Raw genomic sequence first — 21,678 nt, forward strand, 5'->3', positions numbered from 1 at the left:
CACGACCTATCTAAGAGCCTCCACTACGTTGTACTAAAAAAAACTCTTTTATTACACTTGCCAAAACAAACAAGCTAATCTATATCTGCTTCCCGTTTTTTTACAAACGTCAAACTAACTCACATAGGCTAAAACCTACTGCAGTATTTTTATACAATTGATTAAGCTGGGAATTAAACAGTCAAGCGTAGTTCATTTGTACAAGAGTATTTGGACATTTAAACAGCGTTCAGTCGTATATTAATTGTTACAGTTGCTCAACAGTCAAAGGGTGTTTCCAAAACCGGTGCTTGCCTTTTGTGATTAGTGCTAGTAAAAAGAATACAAACTGAGTTCAAAATTAACGTCAATTTATTTCGATTATTTCATTCAATTGTTTTGTTGAATGTATCGATAGTACCTGCATGGGTATCATCGTCGGCTCTGCTGGCGGCGCATTGGGTATGAATTGAGCCCTGAATTCTTCGTCTGTCATGCTCATGGGTGCTTTTGTATTCAAATTAACCGAAGACATCATAGGCTGGAAGGCTGAAGAGGTTGTCCCGTAAATCCCATTTGGTACACCACCTGTGTTTATAGATCTGCCTGCGCTAGACATTGCTGCATGCCAATCACCTGCGTTGTGTCTGTAATATTTAATTAGAATAACAGAATTACCCATTGATGATTTATTTGGCGTAATACAGCAACAATAGCCTAATGAAGTAACAGAATACGTTTCAGAATCAACGTAGTCAAGAGTCAGCCCGCGAAAAAAAAACGATCGAAAAACCTCTAGAACTAAAACATAGCCAACTAACAGTTGGAAAAAAGTAATGAACGCAAGGAAACTGAAAAAAAAAAACTTAATTGTTTTTTCAAGATCCTTCAACTTTTGAATCCCGAAGAAAAAATTAGATGGCCTTGAAGCTCTTTAAATTTCCAGAGCAATTTATGATGGATACTTTTTTGTTAAAATTAACCCAGTTTGAGAAAACTAAATCAATAAGTAAATCTTTTATTTCGCTGGGAAATCTGATAATTAATTTCCATTTTCTAAATTTAAATTCGATCACGTTTTTCGTGACCTTTACACTTTTGCTGTTCGATAGTGGAGTTTGCCTTCCTATTAACAATGGAAATGCACCAAACTTGAAAAAAACCACAATTCAAACCGCGAAAAATCAAAATTGAGCGTGAACAAATTTAAGACTTTTTCCTGGAACAAAAAAACAGCAAGACCTATATAACTACGCAGTACTACGTTCATTACTCTTAAAAAAAGTCTATCTATAACGCAGAGGCGAAGTGGAGCTTCGCAACACTTGCCATGCAAAACACACATTACGCTAAAAAAATAGTGAATGAAAAAAAAAGACAAGTCAAAAAAATTCTGAAAAACTATGTTGGAAAAAACAAACTTCACAAAAGTTTAAAAATTGCAGCTACAAAAACTTCATTTTGTATCGGATGAAGTTCATAAACAGTCTTTAAAAATGGAAATGAATTACCGAGCGACAAGAAAGGCGCCAAACTTTGCGTCGAAACCTGTTGAGCCGCAAACAAAACTGTTGTCAAAAAAAAAATTCATAAGTATTTACGACCAATCCAAACTGAAACACATAATCCCAAACGGATATATTTTTCCCTAGAACGCAAAATAAGTTGACTATGTCGATATAAAATATATTGAAATTGTTTAAATTAATAAAACAAAAAATGACAGAAAAAAACTCAAAACCAGACATGGTAAATTTACAAAGTTGCGAAGCTTCAGTAATAGTAAACCGGCTTAAGTTGAAACAAAATCCATGCTTTGAAAATTAAATTAATAGAAACCCTACCACATAAAAAAGGCGTTTCAAAAACGGAAAATAAACCGACAGAAACTAGGACGAAAACCACGAACCCGAAAAAATTGCGATTTGAAGTTTTTGAAAAAAAAATTACAACTGTAATGGGCTTGTATTAATTAGTTCTTTAGTAACTAATTAGTACTTTTATTTGAACTTCTAAGAAAAAGAGCATGTCAGAAGAGATCCTCTATAAATGGATATTTTGTGCCTAAAGTTATTTACGGGGGAAAAGTCTCGTACCCGATTGCAATACCCTTGCTTATCGCAAAAGTAAATACTGTCCTCGTTAAACTGAACAAAAAGCCAACAGACCGTTGAAAAGTACCAATGAAATGAAAGAAAACCAAAGAAAATTACTGAATTGTTTTATAAAAAAAAGTCACATTTTAAATTTCAAAGAAACAATAAATGTCCTTAAAGCTTTTTGAAATTCAAGAAGAATTTACGATTGAGATGACTGGTTCATTAGTACAATTTTAGTCCGCTGGAAAAATAAAAAACATAGGCGCTACGCGCAATACACCGAAGGCATAGAAACTGAAGCAAAAAACAAACAACTTGAACAACTAATAATTGAAGAATAACAGTTCTAGAACAAAAAATCGTACTAATACATGTATACACCAAAATTTTGCTATATCGAGAAAGAGCCTGAAATAACAGTTCTAGAACTGAAAATCGTACTAACACATGTATAGGTTAAATTTTTGATATATCAACGAAGATCATAAAATAACACTTCTAGAACTCAAAATCGTACTAACACATGTATACACCAAAATTTTACTATATTGACAAAGGGCCTGAAATAACAGTTCGTGAGCTAAAAATCGTACGAACACATGTATACACCAAAATTTTGCTATATTGGCAAAGATCATGAAATAAAAGTTCGAGAGCTAAAAATCGTACTAACACATGTATACGTCAAATTTTTGCTATATTGACAAAGATCATGGAATAACAGTTCTAGAGCTAAAAATCGTACTAACACATGTATACACCAAAATTTTGCTATATTGACAAAGATCATGGAATAACAGTTCGAGAACTAAAAATGGTACTAACACATGTATACAATAAAATTTTGATATATTGACAAAGATCATGAAATAACAGTTCGAGAACTAAAAATCGTAATAACACATGTATACACTAAAATTTTGATATATTGACATAGATCATAAAATATCAGTTCGAGAACTAAAAATGGTACTAACACATGTATACGCTAAAATATTGCTATATTGACGAAGAGCCTGAAATAACAATTCTAGAGCTAAAATCGTACTAACACATGTATACACCAATATTTTGCTATATCGACAAAGAGCCTGAATAAACGTTGTAGAACTAAAAATCTTACTAACACATATATACACCAAAATTTTGCTATATTGACAAAGAGCCTGAAATATTGACAAAGGACCTGAAATAACAATCGTAGAACTAAATGTCGTACTTACGCATTGTAGATCAATTTCTATAGCTATAATCAAATACAAAAGATTGTGTTTGTATGTGTAGCAAAACGCCTCCTGTCGTTTCAATCGGCCAATCGTATAAATTGGCATGTAGACTCATATGGGTCTCCGGAATAACTAAAAATCGTACTTAAACATATACTTACAAGAAAGAGCTAAAATGAAAAAAAGCTATTAGTCTTATTATATTGAGAAATTGTGAAGCAGTCTCAGAATTGACAGTATGTAGCAGTAAAACAATCCAAAAAACAAATCCAAAAAACAAAAAAAATACTTGCAAAGACATGAGACAGATCTGAAAAATGTACCAATGTTGGTATTCATGAACAAAACTTCAATCAGGTAAAGATATCAGTTAAGTATTCCACGAAATCAAGTTCAAATTCAACCTTCAAAAACCGGCAAGTAATAAAAATGACATAAAACTTCAACGTTCAGCGTCAAACTGATTACGGAACGTCAAATTTAAACGGACGCCATGCCATTTCTCAAACGATCCACAAATATAGAAATAAATATCAACAAATAAACAAAACACACCTGATAAATAAATAAGCAATAAAAAAATAAATCAATACATAAATAAATAACTAAATAAATACATAAATAAATAAATAAATAAAAGCAAAAGTGAAATGTACAAATAATTAAATAGACATGAAAAAATATATATGAACAAATAACCAAACAAACAGACCCATAATATAAATAAATGAAAATAAATAAATTAAATAAATACACACGCAGAAATAATAAAAGCAAAACTAAATGAAAGAAAGAATAATTAAATAAATAAACAAAACACGTGATAAAAATAAACAAAAATAAATATGTACATACATAAATTATAAATAAATATAAGCAAACTAAACATAATTAAATAAATAGAAGAACAGATAATTAAATAAATAGAAGAACAGATAATTAAATAAATAAAGATGAACAAATAAAGAAACAAACATACGCAATCACGTGACATAGCGCGATATAGTCCAGCCCACATGATAATTGATAACTGTGGACGTTATTTGTCGACACTTGACAACAGACAACATTAAAAAAAAAACCCGTTACACGATACCATAACACCTTGACTAAAGTCTTCGGTGTAAACAACACAGAAGCGAAGCGGAGCTTCCCAGCAATTGCAATACAACGAAACCATAACATTGCAAGCTATTTGATCGCAAACTCTTATAATTAATATTGAAATCAAAACATAGGCAACAGAAGATTCCAAGAATGAAACAGAACAAGAAAACCGAGAAACACTGATTGAAAATTTTTCATGATTTGAAGGCACAACTCATCGGACTTTCTTACAAATGAACTTGAACTACATTCAGAAAACATTTATAGGTATATACATTCATGACAGAGAGTCAAAGCTGCGCTTCGCAAACACAAGCGAGATAACGGCAAAAAGCAGCTCGAAAAAGTGAATTAGAAAAACTTTTGCTTTGTTGGGTTCAAACTTGCGACGAAAAGATTAGGAACCTCAGGTCTTTCCCTATCAGCCACAGACGCTTAGAAAATACCAAACATAGCCAACAGACAGTTGGACAAGAGTAAAGAAACGCAAGTAAACAAAAAACAAAATCAGACTCAAGTTTCGAAAAAAAGATGGCTTTATAGCTCTTTAAATTTCTGAAAAATAAAGATTGACAAAATTGTTTAAAAATAGCTCAAGTTGAGAAAACTGGATAAATTGCTAAAACCTTTATTTTGTTCGGAAAACTAATAAATAAATTTCATTTTCGAGATTTAAGTCGATCACGTTTTGCGTGACTTTTAATTTTTCGCTGCAAGAAAGTGGAGTTTGCATTTTTAAACAAAAAGAGGTGAACTGAACTTAAACATAGCCAAATGACAATTGAAAAAGAGTAATGAACGCAATTAAATAGAAAAAAATAAACACTTTGTTGAAAAAATCTCAACTTTCGAGTTTCAAAGAAAAAAAAATAGATGCTCTTTAAGCTCTTTGAAATTCTAGAACAATTAATGACCGGAGTTTTTTTGATAACATTAATCCAACATGAAAAAACTGGACCAATCGTAACTAGAAATTGTTCACGTTTTTTTCGCGCAATTTCCACAATCGGATTTGGGGAAGGCTCTTAACGTAACTTTCAGCAGATTGATTTCAATTGAACTCAAAAAGTGTATATAGACCTTAGTGCATTCATAAATGCACTAATATGTATAAATGCACAACTGTAGTTATTAGAGCATTTTAAGACATTTTCCTGACGAAAAAACTCAGAAAAATCCTCAAGACCTATAGAAGAGTCTTCACTACGTTCATTACTCCTAATAACAGAACGACTGTAAGTTATCATAAAACAGTTTAATTCAGAAGAAAACTCCATGCTTCAAAAATTAAGCCGAGAAACATGAGCAGACAAACGGAAGTCCGACAGACAATTCCCTGAAAAATATTCAATCTCATTAATACCTCTGCAACAAAAGGGACGGATCCTGGAGGTTGTTTAGATTCAATAATAAAGCAAGTTCGATTTCTTGTAGACTTGTAAAAAAAAGTTGTTTACGCGAAAAAAGTCTTGTACCCGATTACGAAACAATCCTTTTTCGAACTAGAAGTCGTTCCCTTTTTTTCGCTTTCGTAATAGGAAAGCGCAATTTGAATTCCTTTTAGGAAATGGATTTGAATTGAGCTTAAAGAGAAATCAAAGTACAAACGACAAAAGATCAAACAAAAAAGTTAACTCTGAGTTCAATTATACTTACAAAAGAGCTATTTTAAAGCAACCCAAAGAAACGCTCACAATCTGAATAAATTTTGAAATAAAACCTCCTCGGTCAATAGTATGCAAACATACTTGGTGGGCGGTGTATGCGTCAGTCTGTCGGCTGCTACTTTGGACATTGGTACTGGAGCTGGTGTGCTGCTACTCTGAGGATATACCATCTGATGTTGAGAAGGGTGCACTGCAAGTCCATCAGCAGCTGCCACTAAGTGAAAAGGCACGGCCGAGAAGTCCAGAGTGAATGGCTGGGTGTAGTGCAGCACAGACTGCTCCGGAGTGACAGTAGAGTCCGTGCCGATTCTGTCCGAGTCCAGTCTCGCAGCCGAGTAGACTGTCATGGGAGCCCCACTCGCGGCCATAGAGGAGAAATATTTGTTGTTTGGCTGTTTAAGACAAAAAATCTCAAAAACCGTCGATAAAAATGATCGCACAAAAAGTTTTTGTTTACCCAAGAATTTAATTTTTACCCAAGAAGAATTATCAATTTCACTAATATGTAAATTGTTTCTACTTATCATTTTTGCATTTTTTACATCATTGTAACTTTTAAACTTACGTAATAGAGGTCACCATTTGTCATTGTCTCACATCTGCTGTTTTTCACGGAGAACTCGTATTCATCTCGTTCTGCTTCCTAAACGATACAATATTAAGCCTTAATCAACACATCTTATTTTAATGTATCTAGTTTAGACAAAGACAAAAAGATAAATCATGGCCTTAATTGAATCTCATCGTCTATTCCAATAGAAATAGCGCCCAGTAATCATATGAGTGCAGGTTCAAATTCCTACAATTTGAAAGGTGAGCTCTTACAATTAAGTCATCGCCAAAGAGAAAGTGGAGTACCTTTTCAGTATTTGAAGACAGTTTGTTAGTGAAGAAAGATAGAATTGAGGAAGAAGGTTTTGGACTTGAAGCCGATTTAGGTTCTGATGATTTCGGTTCCAAATCAAATGGGTTTGTTCCTGAGTTTAGGAGCTCTATGTCAAATTTTGAAGGCTCACTCAACTCATCTGCAGGTTTATCATGAGTTGATTTCAGTTTAGATAAAGGCACGTAAAATGTGGATGACGCTTGGATAAGATGACGATCGGAAGACTTATTAAGATTCTCTGACTCCTCATTAAAGAAAGAGACAACCTTAGAAGACAAATTGTTATTAAAATCACTATCTTGACATTTATTCGACATCTGCTCTTTTACATCAGGAGCTTCGTTTTCTGGTGTCAATATGAGTTTATGGTTCAAATTATAATCATGAAGGTTTTTTGATGACGATAGAGGTTTTGATTGACAAGTATTGGAATCAGTAGCCGCATTAAATGATTCTGCTAATTTCGTGTCGGCTAATTCCGATCTGTTAGTTGCTCCATGATGCTGCGCAAGAGATGTAGAAGCAGAATTATCTACAAAGGTAGTAACTAATTGCGGGTTTGGTGACAATCTTGAAGAGCAGTAGCTGTTGGGACGACTCCTAGCAGGGGTGGTTGTGGCACTGAGATTATTTAGAGCTGGTACAGAAAGTGAAATGTCGTCTGGGTTAGTGTTGGGGTTACTCTTATGCAGGTGAAGCATGTTCAGCCGCGCTTCCAGCAATTGGCTACTCTAAGAGGAGAAAAAGAAGACAATATTTTAACCATAAGAAACAAAACAGGGTCAACACAAATTGAGGACAAAATCAGCTCAATTAATTATAATCTTTTTGATTTATACAGACTGTCAAAACAGATTAAATTATTTTCCGAGGAAAAAGTAGGAAATATTTTCAGTAATGAGATGTATTTACATCAATTCGGTTATTTGAGGTACGGAGTCCGGTTAAGCAGCTTGAAAGAGAAAGAATCATGATTGGAAATGAATCAAACTAAGCCACTTCATTAGTCGAATAAGTCAAATATTTAAATACAAACCATCTGCAGCCTGTTGGAGAGATCCTCCACATTATGATGTAAAGTCATCAACCTGGATTCTTGGTCTATATTTCCAAGACGAACGTCTAAAACCAAAACATTTTATTAGTACATTTACCGGCCAAATCATTTTTTTGATTGAAACAGTTTCAGTTACATACCGACAGCAGGAATAGTTTATAGGCCATGTTTTCTCTACTATCGAGAAAAGACTTCTCAAACCAAGAAAATTCAATTGGTTCTGAAAAGGCTTACAAAACTTTGAGGACGACAAACCTTCTTTCTCAGTGGAGATGTGTTTAATCTGTGATCCCTGCTTCTCCAGCTGTTCTATGAAGAAGGACTTGTCCTGGTTGGAATTATTCAGCAGAGTGAGGATATCCTGCTGTGTTCTCTTCAGTTGGTGCTGCACGTCCTTCTCTTTGGAATACCAAGAGGTCACTTCTGTCAGCAGCCACGACATCTTAGCCTACAGAAACAGCACGATTCTTTTAAACTGCAGCTTTATTTGTTTTTAAGAAGCAGCAAAAAACAGTTTGAGGTCCAAAGTAGTCATTGTACACAGAACACGAAAATATACAAAGCTTGAAATATGACATGCTCCTTTAAAAGTACTTATTTAGAATTAGTAGAAGGTTTGAAGTAATCTACTTTCACAAAACCTACCATGTAAATTCAACCTCTTCTATATTTATGAGATATGGTTCAAATTATCAGGCAACTCCACCGAGTTTGAGTTATTTCACAATTTGCAGTCGAAATTGAATGCTAAATGATACGAGTTGTTGATTGCAGCTGAAATTGAATGATAACTAATATTATTGGTTGCCTTGTGTGCTTTGCAAACCCCTGACCTTGATTTCAGCTAGCCATGCATTCGCATCTGCTCCACTGGCCATGGGAGTGTTGGACTTGTGCCTGCCCAGGGATCCCTCACCTGCTGCTGCATCAACCAGTCCATTCACTCCCTTCGACACTGTACTCATCACAGTCAGTCTGTCGTGCTCTTCTTTCTTTAGTTTCTCCTTGGCCGCCTTCAACGTACGCTCCAGTTTCTTTATTCTAAAACATACCCAATAGCATTTTAAATCGTCATTAAGTTGAAAACTTAACTTGAAAAAGTCGAAAAACTACATTTAACATAGCCAACAGACAATCGGAAAGGAATCAATGAACGAAAGTTACAGTAAATGCTGGCTTGTTTTTCGAAAAAAAAATCCATTTTCGAAGAAAAAAATGATCACCTTAAATCTGTAACAATTAACGATAAACATTTAAAAAAATAATAACCAATTTGAGAAAACTGCATCAATGGGAAAACTGATAATTATAATCCACTTTCGACATTAGAAGTCGATCACGTTTTTGGTTACTTTTAACTTTTTGCTGTTCGTTAGTGGAGGTTGGTTTCCTTTCAAAAAAGAATTGAATTGATCTTAAAAACAGATCAAAAGTCAAACCCCCAAAAAGTAAATTTGAGCCTAAACAAATTTTAAGGCTTTACCTAACAAAAAAAGTCACCACGACCTATATATAAGAGTCTGAACAACGTTCATCGACTCTTAAGAATGTCATGTTTGCATGTTTGTCTCGGATCTACTTCATAAATAGCCTCAAAAAGCATTATAAATCATAGAACGAGACGACGAAAACCGTTAAGCCAAAGACAAAAAAATGCCAAGCTATTTACGACCCATTCTTTCCGAAACACTCAAAAGCTTCGAAAACGCAATATATGTTGATATAACCGATAACATAGCCAATCGAAGATTGGAAAAGAGTAATGAACGCAAGTAAACATAAAAAACACTGAATTTCTTGAAAAATCTCAACTTTCGAATTTCAAAGAAATAGATGCTTTTAAGCTCTTTGAATTTCTAGAACAAATTATGATTGGCGCTTTTTTGATAACAGGAACACAACTTGAGAAAACTGGATCAATAGGTAAAGTTTTTATTCCGCTGGGAAGTCTTAAAAATAAATTCCACTTTCGAAACTAGAAATGATTCACGTTCTTATTTGGAGAGTGCTATTAGCATCACTTTCAGCAGATGAATTTCAATTGAACTCAAAAAGTGCATTATAGCTAAGTGCACCTATATTTTAAGATTTTTTCCTAAAAAAAACAAAAAAAATCAGCAAGACCTATATAAGAGTCTCCACTACGATCATTACTCATAATAACAGAAACGCAAAACCTTTGATTGAAAAAAAAAGAAAGTAATCGAAATAATTCAAATCAAATATTGTAAAATTACAAGTACAGAACAATTTTCAATTTTATTACAAACTGTTCAAATAAAAAAACTAAATTTTGGAAAACACAGTCAAGCAGCATCGAAACACTCAAAAGCAACGGAAACACAATATATGTTGACAAAATCAATATAACAAAAACCAAAACCGTTTGATCAAAGAAAAACTAAAAGTAAGGAAAAAACAAACTAATTGCAGTTATTCGAAATCAGAGTGTAAAAAATTACAAAGTACAGAACAACTTTCATTATAAATACGGGCTAAATTGCGCTTCGCATACACAAGCAAAAATATGACCAATAACGCTACTGGGAAAAAGTGAATGAGTAAAACTTTGAGTCTACAAATTTTCTTAAAAGACGCACCCCAATTATGACGCATTAGCAGTACCAGTCAATTTGAAAAAAAAAATTACCAACTATCGTGCCTCAATTTATAGAGCAGTCTATGGAGCAGTAATAACATGAAAAATTTAAATGTAATAAGGATAAAATGAATTTTTTTTATTTGAGATTTTTTGTGCAAATCAGCCCACACGCTATATTATGTACAAAAGGGTAAATTTCGCTCCTAGTACATTCAATTATGGCAAATAAGCTTCTTTCAACCAATTCGGAACGATTTCTATGATGGATTAAATCTCCTCTTACGCGGTAATAGCGCCAAATATGTCGCGCGTTAATTGTCCCAAATTGGCCAAAATGGCAATTTTTAAATTCCCATAACTTCACAAAAAAAGATCACAGGGGAAATATCTTTCCAAATTTAAGCTCAAGACAACAATACTTCCGATCAGAAATGGCTAGTTAAAAAGTTCATATTTGTCTGACGAAAAAAATCACCCGAGCACAAATAGTCCGTTAATTTCGTTACGAAAGTCGGAACAACAATAGTCTGGGTTAAAATCCTTAGCGTTAGCTTTACTTCATAGCTGGTTTTTGATCAAAATGAACACTTTCACAATGAACACATTTTATCGCAACAATATTTGCGTCGCAACAATATTTGCGACTTAGGTTGGAAAAAAGATAGTTCATACTATAACACAAGCATTGCTTGTGTAATTACAAACTGCTCAAATAAAAAACAAATCAGATAAAAACAGAAGGTATTAAAAGTCTCAATGCATTTCGAAAACGCAATAAAGGTTGACAAACAGATATAACAGAAACGCAAACATTTGATTGAAAAAAACTAAAATAATCGAAATTATTTAAATCAGAGTTCGTATTTATGCCGCAAAACCATCAGCAAAAATGTAAAATATCGAAAACGTACAGAAGCGAAGCCGACATCCAATAAGCTGAAACTCAGCCAAAATCTTTGATAAAAAAACATCAGGCATTTTATCACTGAAAAATGGAATTTGAATATATTTAAGTCTATCGCAAACTAATAGCATCTGTTTTCTGCTTTTTTGGTAGCTTGTGCTTGCATATTCTCTAGTGATCTTCGAAAAAAGGAAAGGAGAAAAGGATGTAAGAATCCTAATTTACAAGTCGACGGTACGATTATGGTACAATTTTTTTCAAGGCTTACTTTCGCGATGCGTAATCCTAGGCCCCACAAAAATCATCAGCAGAAAATAAGTATCAATAACCTATAATCATACATACAATAGTTCAGGTTCAAGATATAGCATGCAGTTAAAACTAGTACCCTAAAAAGCGGTAGTTAAATTTGCATTTTTATGAAACTTAACATGCCAGCATCATGAGTGATTCAATTGTTTTTGTTAAACTAGTTGTTAACCCGAAGGTCTTTATTCCGATTTGATAAAGCTTGCTGATCGCAACCGTAATAACCATACACGTAAAAATATCAATTTATTGGATGTCGGCTTCGCTTCTATGTACCTTTTCCGATAATATTACTTTTTTTGCTGATGGTTTTGCGGCTTTGTTGTTGTCAATTAAGCTCTCGCTCCGGTTTTTGAATTGTGTAGACCACCTTCCATTAATTAGTTTTTGGCACTCGTGGATACTATATCGGCATTACATGTTTTTTTATCAATTTTATTTTGCCAATATATTTAGGTTGATTTTCAGCTTAATGGCTGCGGCTTTAATGCCGTCGGCTTTTTCATTAATTATGATGAAAAAGCCGACGGAATTAAAGCCGCAACCAATAAGCTGAAAATCAACCTAAATATTTTGGCAAAATAAAATTGATAAAAGAACATGAAATGCCCATATAGTATCCACGAGTGCCAAAAAATACTTAAAGGAAGGTGGTCTACACATTTCAAAAACTAGAGCGAGAGCTTAATTGAAAATAACAAAGCCGCAAAACCATCAGCAAAAAAGTAATATTATCGGAAAAGGTACATAGAAGCGAAGCCGACATCCAGTAAACTGAAACTCGAACAAAACCTTTCGTCACAGAACATCTGGAAAAAATTTCATGTAATGCCCATACAGTATCCACGAGTGTCATATATGTACTAAAGGGAGGTGATCTACACATTTCAGAAACTAGAACGAGAGCTTAATCGACAACAACAAAGCCGCAAAACCATCAGCAAAAAAGTAATAATATAGTACACAGAGGCGAAGCCGACATCCAATAAGCTGAAACTCAGCCAAAATCTTTCATCATAGAACATATGGTAAAAACTTCATGAACAGCAACATAGGATACACGATAGACATATCAGTAGCGTATGCAAAAAGACTACACAAATTGAAAACTAAACTGACAGAGCTTAAGTCGAGTTTAGATCCAAAATATAGCATGCAGTGGTGACTAGTACCCTAAAAAGCGGTAGTTAAACTTGAATTTTCATGAAACTGAACATGTCAGCATCATGAGTGATTCAACTGATTTCGTTAAACTAGTTGTTAACCCGAAAAAGTCTATATTCCGATTTGATAAAGCTTGCTGATCGCAAGCGTCATAATCATACATGCACCTATATCTATAACTATACATGCAAATGGAAAATGTAAGTTTTGAAAAAAAAATTAACTAGCATCGGAAGAAATTTCACCAAGCCGAAAAAAGGACAAAAACAAAAAATAAAATTTTTCCACAAAGGCGAAGCTGTGCTTCGGAAACGCTAGCGAGAACATGAAAAAAGGCAGCTCCATAAAGTGCAATAAGAGAAAGTAGAAATAAGCCTCGAAGTACCAAAAGTTTGGCTACGTCTCGGATTCGATCTGCGACCTAGAGATTATGAGTCTCACATACTAACAAGCAAAGCAGAAACATATGCTATAAAATGCCAATGCTATAGATCGTGATTATAGCAAAAGTGGCACCAAATAAGTGAACACTTTTAATGAACACTTTTATTTGCGAGTTAGATTAGAAAAAAAGTAGGTTCGTACAAACACACTAACGCTGACTAGTGTAAACAAATCAAGTTCGAAAAATTACAACCATCATAAAAAGCCAACATCGAAAAGAACGGTTAGGTAAAATACTAACAAACGCAAAACATGCTTCATATTTGCAAACGATAGGATTAGGTTTTGCAACAAGTACAAATAGGTGAAGGAAAGATTCCTATGAACAAAGTTATTTACGGGAAAAAATCTAGTATCAGATTGCAATACCCTTGCTTTTCGCAAGGGGTATTATATTTCCAACCTAGACTCGAGCTCCTGCGCGAGGTTGTCTTTGATGGTGATTTCGAACTGCAGGGCCTCCACTTTAGTGCTCAGGGCCAGTTCAGTCTCCGCCTGTTTCTTGCTGTTGTCACTTGCCTCAATCAACTCTCGTTCTAGTTTCTCCAGGTTCTCCCGCATGTCACGTGCACTCTCTTTTTCGTTGCTAACTTCCAGCTGAAACACAATCACAGCTGATCCTTACATTCACACTAAACTGAAGTCCTATCTATTTGAAGGCTGAAAAATATTAACTGAGCACTCAAACCATTTACCGTCTAACTCAGCTATCATGATTATTAGAAACGACAACGCTGTTTACCAATTAATTACTTAAATCAACCTCCCTAGTACCTTTATTTCCAGTACAGGGACTCCCATGCTTAAACACGGATAAAATGGACGGCAGAAGGGTTTTTCATTTATCATTTAACAAAATTAAATCGCACTTCTAAAATCTTTAGTTCCAGCACAGGGAAACGCATGCTTAAACCTCGAGACAATGGTATCGAAAACTCACATAACAATATCCGTTCAAATGCTTTACTTTGTTTATCAGTATTGTTGGCCCGGGCTTTACCACTAACAATTAAGAGCGATTACGAACTGACCCTCAGATTGGCTATCTCCGTTTCCAGCTGGTTCCTCTCCGCCTTCATGCCCTGCACCATCTGCTGCACATTCTTCTGCTCCACATCCACCAACTCCTGGATGTCTCTCTTCAGTTCCCCCACCACCCTGTTGTGCATCTGCTCCTGCTCACTCAGTTTGATCAGCAGAGAGGATATCTCTTCTCTAGCTAGACGCTCTTTCTTCTCTGTCTGAATCAAGGCCATTTTATTCTCCTCTTTCTCCTTCACTTCCTCGCTGATACGTCGTTGCAGCTAGTTAAAATAGATAATTATTAATTTCCTTTTTCTACCCTTAAACCGGTTTATATGTTCACAATTTTCAAAAATCAAAACTGTTGAAAACAATGATCTTTAACCTAACTCGAAAATATAACTTTTGATCTCGTTCAAGAAATCCACGAAAACAAATAACTTCAATCAAGTCCACGATTAAATGATTAACATATTGAAAAATCAAACGACCGAAGGGCAGTTAGTGAGTAAATATCCCACATATTCTATTTTGTGGGGAGCGGCGGTGAAGTGGTTACGTCTCCGCCTCTCAATTGAAAGGTAGGATGTTCAAGGGCCACCATGACCCGTGCTCGTTGCTTGAGGGTGAGGCAACATTACCCGGCCCAAAAACAATAACCAAAAAAATGCATGTAGTTCTTAAACAGGGCACAACCGCGGTTCGCCGTGATGAGCTGTACAGCTCGTACTTTGGTCCTTTCGCTCGAGGATAAATGGCCTTAAATTAACTTAAAGACATTATTGTTTTTAAATAGCTGCTCACTTGTTCTACTTGAATAGCCAATTCTTCTGCTTTGGCACTGGCCCTGTTAAGTTCATCCCTTGTGACCTCTCCTTCTGTCCTTAGTTTTATCAGCTCGTCCTCCTGCTCATCTCTCGTGCTCTCAGCCTCCATCAGTCGCTTCCTGTTCAGAGTGATCTCCTCGTCCACCTGCAAAACAGACACAGTTCAAATTTAATTCTACGTCAACCATTGGCAATTACTTTCATCAAACATTGTAAACTGAGAAAGCGACCGCGGTTTCGTATCAATAACGGTTTTTTACTGATCTTTAAAAACATGCTTTGGATGTCTTCAATTATCCTAGTTGTAGAGTAAATAAGTCATCATTGCGACAAAAGCATATCAAGTTTGTTAAAGACAAATAGACAGATGAGACGCTTCAAAGGCATGCCAAATAAAATGTGTTGCTGAGAAAACATAACTAGTTCAGAAAACCGCAATCGGCAATATACAAATCTCTGATTCGTTTCAGTCCCACAGCTGATGTCGAGCTACACCCACCTTGTCCATGTCGTCCTTCAGGGATGTGTGTGCTCTTTGGAGGGACTCCAGTTCTCCTCTCAGATCGTGGATCTCTTCGTTCTTGCGCCTCATCAAATCCTCCTGCTCCCCTCGCATCACCATTACGTCGTGTATCTCCTTGTGGATGGCCGCCAGTTGACCACTGTCTACAATATTAATGCTGGAGTAACAGTTATGCTTAGCATTGGCATAACAGATGTTCTACTCCATTTAAACGCTTACGCGCAGGGGCTGATTTAATACTAATGCTACCCCTCCCCTCCCCTCCCTCCTCAGGTATTCGACCTCCTGCCGACCCGAATCGTCCTCCCTTTGGTACTTAGTTGCAGAAAGTTAACTAGACCTAGAGACGTCTAATTGAATGATTTGGTTTAAATAAAAAAACCTTACCTGCACCAGTGACGAGCCCACGGTCTTTTGATGCCGCAGCTAAAACATCACAGAGTCATTAATCACAAGAGCATAAATCCAAAAAAAAAATTTCACGGATTCCTTTAGCTGTAAAACTAAATTTAAGCACAGCTTAAAAAAAAACACGCACATACACAGCCCTACTAAAAAAATGTTTTAATTATCAACTGGGCCACATTTCGAATCGGTTACACGCCAGAAGTACCGGATGATTTCTCTCTAAGGATCCACACCGAGACGAAGCAGAGCAACCACTTGCAATACAACACAAACATAGTATGATAAAACTAGCAGACGAAAATTGCCGCTGAGACGGAAGACGCTACGTCGAAAACTAGCAGAGAAATTGCCGCTAAGACGGTAAAAGCTACGTCAAAAAAAAGTTTTGAATTAGTCGAGAACAACTAGATCTGCCAAAATTTCATACCTCTGTCTCGAATAAACTTCACTTTGTTTTTTTTACACCAAAACATGACAAAAACATGAGTCAAAAAATTTTTTAGATAGGAATTTTCCTAAGGACGTAACATTTATGCTAAAAAAAAATTAAGGAGTCGCCGCTTCAGTAGGGAAAATTCTCGCAACCGGTTCCTTCGATTAAGCCCTTCATTTCAGATTTGATAGGATAGTTTTTTAGCGAAGTCAAAAAGTATCCAAAAAACGGTCAAAAATAAGAAAAACTGGAATTTCCGATATCCATAAAACTTCCATCAAATCCATAAAAAAATTAAGGAGTCAACGCTTCTCTAGGGAAACTTCTCGCAACTGCTTCTTTCGATTAAACCTTTCATTTCAGTTTGATTGGGTTGTTTTTAACAGACGTCAAAAAATTTCAAACAAACGGTCAAAGTAAGAAAAACTTGAATTTCCGAAATCCATAAACCTTCTGCGAAATGTAGCTCGTGGCAGTTTAATCAGAAAATATTCCCAACCGGGCGAAAAAAATTGGCGTAGCTGTTCATAAAAGTGGGCTTTCACACAGGCGAAGTCCCACTTCGCATACACAAGCAAAAACATGACCGACAACGCTACTGGGAAAAACTGAATGAGTACAACTTTGAGTCTACAAAATTTCTTAAATGACGCACGCCAATTATGAGTCTACATAATTGCTATGTGACGCAAGCCAATTATGACGCATTAGCAGTACCAGTCAATTTGAAAACAAATTACCAACTAACATGCCTCAATTTATAGAGCGGACGCATATTTTAACTGGTATACGAAAAAGTTTATTAAAAACATGCGACCTTGCTGAAATTCGAATCCTCTTATTTTGCTGCTAGTCTCCTTCCCAACCTCTTCGCTACAGATCCATAACACCTTGAAGCTAAAGTGCTATTTGTAATACAATAGTGTGTGTTAATATCCTTAGCATTTGCTGTACTTAATCGCTGGTTATTGATCTTATGCATAAACTGCAAAAAAAGAGCACTTTCATAAAGAGAACTAATATTTGCGACTTAGGTTGGAACAAAAGTGATTTCGTAATAACTTTGCTTGTGTAAACAGCCTGTTGTTCGAATTAAACAATTGATACCAGATTTGGCAGAATATTTATCGAGAAAGGTTAAAAAAAAACTCAAAAACTTGAGTTTTCCGAGAATCAAATCGTTTTCTGTAGAAACATTTTGGCGCAATTGCTTATGCAGACGAGATGCAAGCAACCGTAATTTCTATAGAACCCAGAAACTCAGATTTGTGAGTGTAATTTTCGAGAAAGGTCAAATAGTTTCAAAAAAACGGTAAAGACAAAAACAAAAATTGTTTTCTCATAGTTTTTTTGTTATGTTTTGGACGTAGCCGATTATGAAGAAGAAATTAGCGCAATCTGTAATTTAGGTTGAACCCAAAAACAGATTTGGGAGAATAGTTCGAGAAAAATTCCAAAACGGTCAAAAATCCAAAAAAAATCCGCGTATGCAACGGAGCTTGCCACAATGTTTGGATTGAACCAAAAATTTAAAATATGACCGGGTAGTTTGAGAAAAATTTCAAAAAACGTTCAAAACATCAAATAATTGTTTTGCCCGAGGGCACAAAATTTTTGTGTAAAAAATGTGACTGCCCGCTAATTCAGGCTAGCTTCCTACTACCGTTATTTCCATTGAAACTAAATCTCAGATTTGGGAGGATTTTTTTTGAGAAAACGAGAAAAAAATCAAAACTATGGGTCAAATTTGGGACAGAGGAGTAAAGTAAGCATAGTCAATCGAAGATTGGAAAAGAGTAATGAACGCAAGTAAACATAAAAAACACTGACTTTCTTGAAAAAATCTCAACTTTGGAATTTCAAAGAAAAAAAAAGATGCCCTTTAGGCTCTTTGAATTTCTAGAACAATTAAGTATTGGCGCTTTTTTGATAACCTGGAAACCAACTTGAAAAAATTGGATCAATAGGCAGAGTTTTTATTCCCCTAGGAAAACTTAATAATTAATTCCACTTTCGACACTACAAAACCGTTCACGTTTTTTCGCGCGATTTCCACGTTTGTATTTGGAAAGTTCTATTTACGTCATTTTCAGCAGATGAATTTCAATTGAATTCAAAAAGTGCATTATACCTAAGTGCACCTATATTTTAAGACTTTTTCCTAAAAAAAAAGAAAAAAAAATCAGCAAGACCTATTTAAGAGTCTTCTCTAAGTTCATTACACTCAAAAATAGACAAAAGTAGTTTGCAGGCACCCTGTTTTTTCAGAATTTATGCAACTCTGGTGGGTAAAAATTGATTTATCAGACTTTCCTTTATCTGCTCAAGTTTTGTCGGCTTAGTTGGCACAAAAAAAAAGATTTTTCTTGTGCTGTTAGCAAATATTGAGGTAGTTGCAAGTGTTCTTGATTGTTGTTTCAGGAGGACTTGAAACTTTCGAAAGTCTTTTTTAAAATCTATTTTGTTTTCGGCTCAGCTGGTGTCTCCTCAAAGAATGTCGGCGTAAGTTCCGCTTGGCAAGTTTTGTTCCGTTGCTAATTTAAATTCAAATGTCTTGCTTGGCATGTTTGCTTAGATTTCCTTTTTGCTAAAAACATGTATCATGAAAATGTATGCGATTGTGTTTTGTATTTCATTTTTTGACGCTTTGGAATTTTTTTTCTTTTTCAAAAAATATTCTCTTGTTTTATATACATATATGTGAAAACAAAAAAAAATCAGCAAGACTTATATAAGAGTCACAAATCTATAAGAGTCATTATATATATATATAGCCGACAAAACTTATATAGCCAACTGAGCAGACAAAACTAGAGCAGATAAACGAAAGTCTGACAAATCAATTTTTACCCACCGGAGTTGCATAAATTCTGAAAAAACAGGGTCTTGAATAGAATGGGCATTTGAAAAGCGAACATGTTCAAAATATGTCTGCTCGCTGACGAAAATGCTGATTTGCGAAAAAGATTAAGTGAACTTGTTGAGCAAGTTGTTTAGAAGAATAAGTCTATGTTCCGAATTGATAGCGCTTGCTTCGCAAACACCAGCGAGAACACAAAAGCAGCTCTACAAAGTGCAATAAAAAGTAGAAATGAGCCTCGAATTAGTAAAAATTCGGCTAGTTGTTTATGGGAAAAATATTGGTAGCCGATTGCAAAGTACCCTTCCTTATCGCAATCGTAAAAATGCAAACAATAGAAAAAGGCCATGTCTGATGCCGAGATTTATAAAAATCTGAAACTTAGGTAACTTTCAATAGAATGACCAAGATTAATTACAAATGACTCACCGGCAGTGGCTTGCAATCTGCCTGCCTCAACCTCTCTTTCCAATTGGTTGATCCTGTCCACATGAGACTGGTGCGCATTAGTGGCCTTGTCAAGGTCATTCGTCAATTTCTGAGTTTTGGTCTTCAACCTAAAACGAAACGATCGTCGTCGTTTATAGGCACATACAATACAGAGGGGCTCCATTAATTGAATTTTAATAAATATTTTTTATCCGTTTCAATGAGGCATTAATTGTAGGAAATCAAACCACAGCAATTTATTGTACTGCATAATGAGCCATGCCTCGAAAGATTCTGGATGTTCATTTTGGCGACCTTTCGAAGCAACAAACAGTAGTACAGAAACAAAACTTACGCATTGATGATGGTCTTTGATTTAGTAGTGATCTCTTCCGTCTCTTTAGTCTTCTGGTTCAATTGGGTCTCCGCATTCCTCAGCTGTTCCACAATCTTCTCCCTCTCAATCTTCAGCACATTCAACTCCCTAGTCAAATCATCTACTCTGCTAATCGCCTTTTTCTTCACGCGATCCGAGTCCTCGAGTTTATTAGTCATCTCCCGCATTTTGTACGTGAACTCGGTAGCCTCCATGTCTTTCTCTTGATTCTTTTTCTGCACCTCCTCTACCCTTTTGCCCAAAGTGCTTTTCAACTTATCCAGTTTTTCTACTTCGGCTTTCATCGTCTCGAATTCCGTATTTCGTCTGGGGTCGTTCAGTTGACCTTTGAGGCGCCTGATTTCCTCTTCCAGAATACGCTTCTCAGAGGCAAAAGCCTCCTCTGAAATACGCAAGCACTGTTATACCTAAACTTCAATTGATTATACCACGGATCCTAAATACTTTCTTTCTTTCTTTCCTTACTTCAACTCAAAAATCTACAACTCGTAGTCCCATAGATTTTGGAAGATAATTCAAGATATTTAGTTGAGAGAATAGTTCTATTTTTCTGAACTGACCTCTCTTGGACACCTCCCGTTGTATGTCGTGCGTGTAGTCATTCACTCTGGTCCGCAGCTGCTCTCTGTCCTGTTCACTTCTGTTCAGCTGTTCTCTCAACTCTACCACCTGTCGCTGTCCTTCACCCCTCCCTACCTCTGAGTTCTCCAGTCTCCTGTGGGCATCATCCAGTTGTTTCTCCAACTGAAACAAGTCATATCTTAGCGCATTGAAACTAAACAATAAATACGCAATCACTTCACATTCATACCTACATATCATTCGTTTTAATTTAAATTTCTTTCCTTAACACGGAATGTTTCCGGAAAAGAGAACCAAACATTCTGGACAAAAATTGAGTTCTTGCATTGCTTCTTTGCCAAGAACACAAAAAAGCACAAAGCCTACACAAAGTTGGAAATATCTCAATAAAACCGGGCGGATTTATTAAGGTGGGACAACTTCCCTCAGAGATTTGACCCCCTCACCAAGGGTCCCCCTTTGATACTGTTTTATTTTCGGCCAACCAACCCCAAAATTTTCTAAGGGCACCAATATTTACTAACTCTGAAGGGGAGCGCGCGCCAATAAAACCCGATTTTTTTGGTCAAAATTTTCCAAAAAAAATTGTCCTGTTCTGCCGTTCCAAAAAAAGCCCCAGAACGGCATTTTGACCTGTTTTTTTTCTCGAAAACTTGCATTTCAAAATCGGATCTTTATAGTGTTGTAAGACAGCTCGAAAATCTGGTCGACCAAAACGATCTGCAAAGAAAAGTCGACAAAATTTTTTGAAA

At 35.5% G+C, this 21,678-nt stretch overlaps 1 protein-coding gene across 4 annotated transcripts in view; it reads right to left on the reverse strand.

Moving 5' to 3' along the window:
• Positions 1–21,678, reverse strand: part of LOC134840884 (centrosomal protein of 128 kDa-like) — a 35,125-nt gene that overhangs the window by 4,130 nt on the left and 9,317 nt on the right. For 2 of the 4 annotated variants that reach the window (XM_063856828.1, XM_063856826.1), the window contains 15 exons: positions 20,905–21,088; positions 20,303–20,726; positions 19,948–20,075; positions 16,205–16,243; positions 15,794–15,960; positions 15,272–15,439; positions 14,476–14,748; positions 13,848–14,041; positions 8,855–9,062; positions 8,277–8,469; positions 8,001–8,086; positions 6,937–7,695; positions 6,644–6,721; positions 6,160–6,470; positions 401–626 (listed from right to left, as the gene is read on the reverse strand). In XM_063856828.1, the coding sequence (XP_063712898.1) occupies positions 401–626; positions 6,160–6,470; positions 6,644–6,721; positions 6,937–7,695; positions 8,001–8,086; positions 8,277–8,469; positions 8,855–9,062; positions 13,848–14,041; positions 14,476–14,748; positions 15,272–15,439; positions 15,794–15,960; positions 16,205–16,243; positions 19,948–20,075; positions 20,303–20,726; positions 20,905–21,088 (3,438 nt within the window). Of the gene's footprint in view, positions 1–294; positions 310–400; positions 627–6,159; positions 6,471–6,643; positions 6,722–6,936; positions 7,696–8,000; positions 8,087–8,276; positions 8,470–8,854; positions 9,063–13,847; positions 14,042–14,475; positions 14,749–15,271; positions 15,440–15,793; positions 15,961–16,204; positions 16,244–19,947; positions 20,076–20,302; positions 20,727–20,904; positions 21,089–21,678 lie in introns of all 4 variants that reach the window. The other 2 variants (XM_063856827.1, XM_063856830.1) reach the window with 2 other exon arrangements.

This window comes from Symsagittifera roscoffensis, chromosome 1 (genome assembly GCF_963678635.1).
Source record: "Symsagittifera roscoffensis chromosome 1, txSymRosc1.1, whole genome shotgun sequence".
Classification (NCBI taxonomy): domain Eukaryota; kingdom Metazoa; phylum Xenacoelomorpha; order Acoela; family Convolutidae; genus Symsagittifera; species Symsagittifera roscoffensis.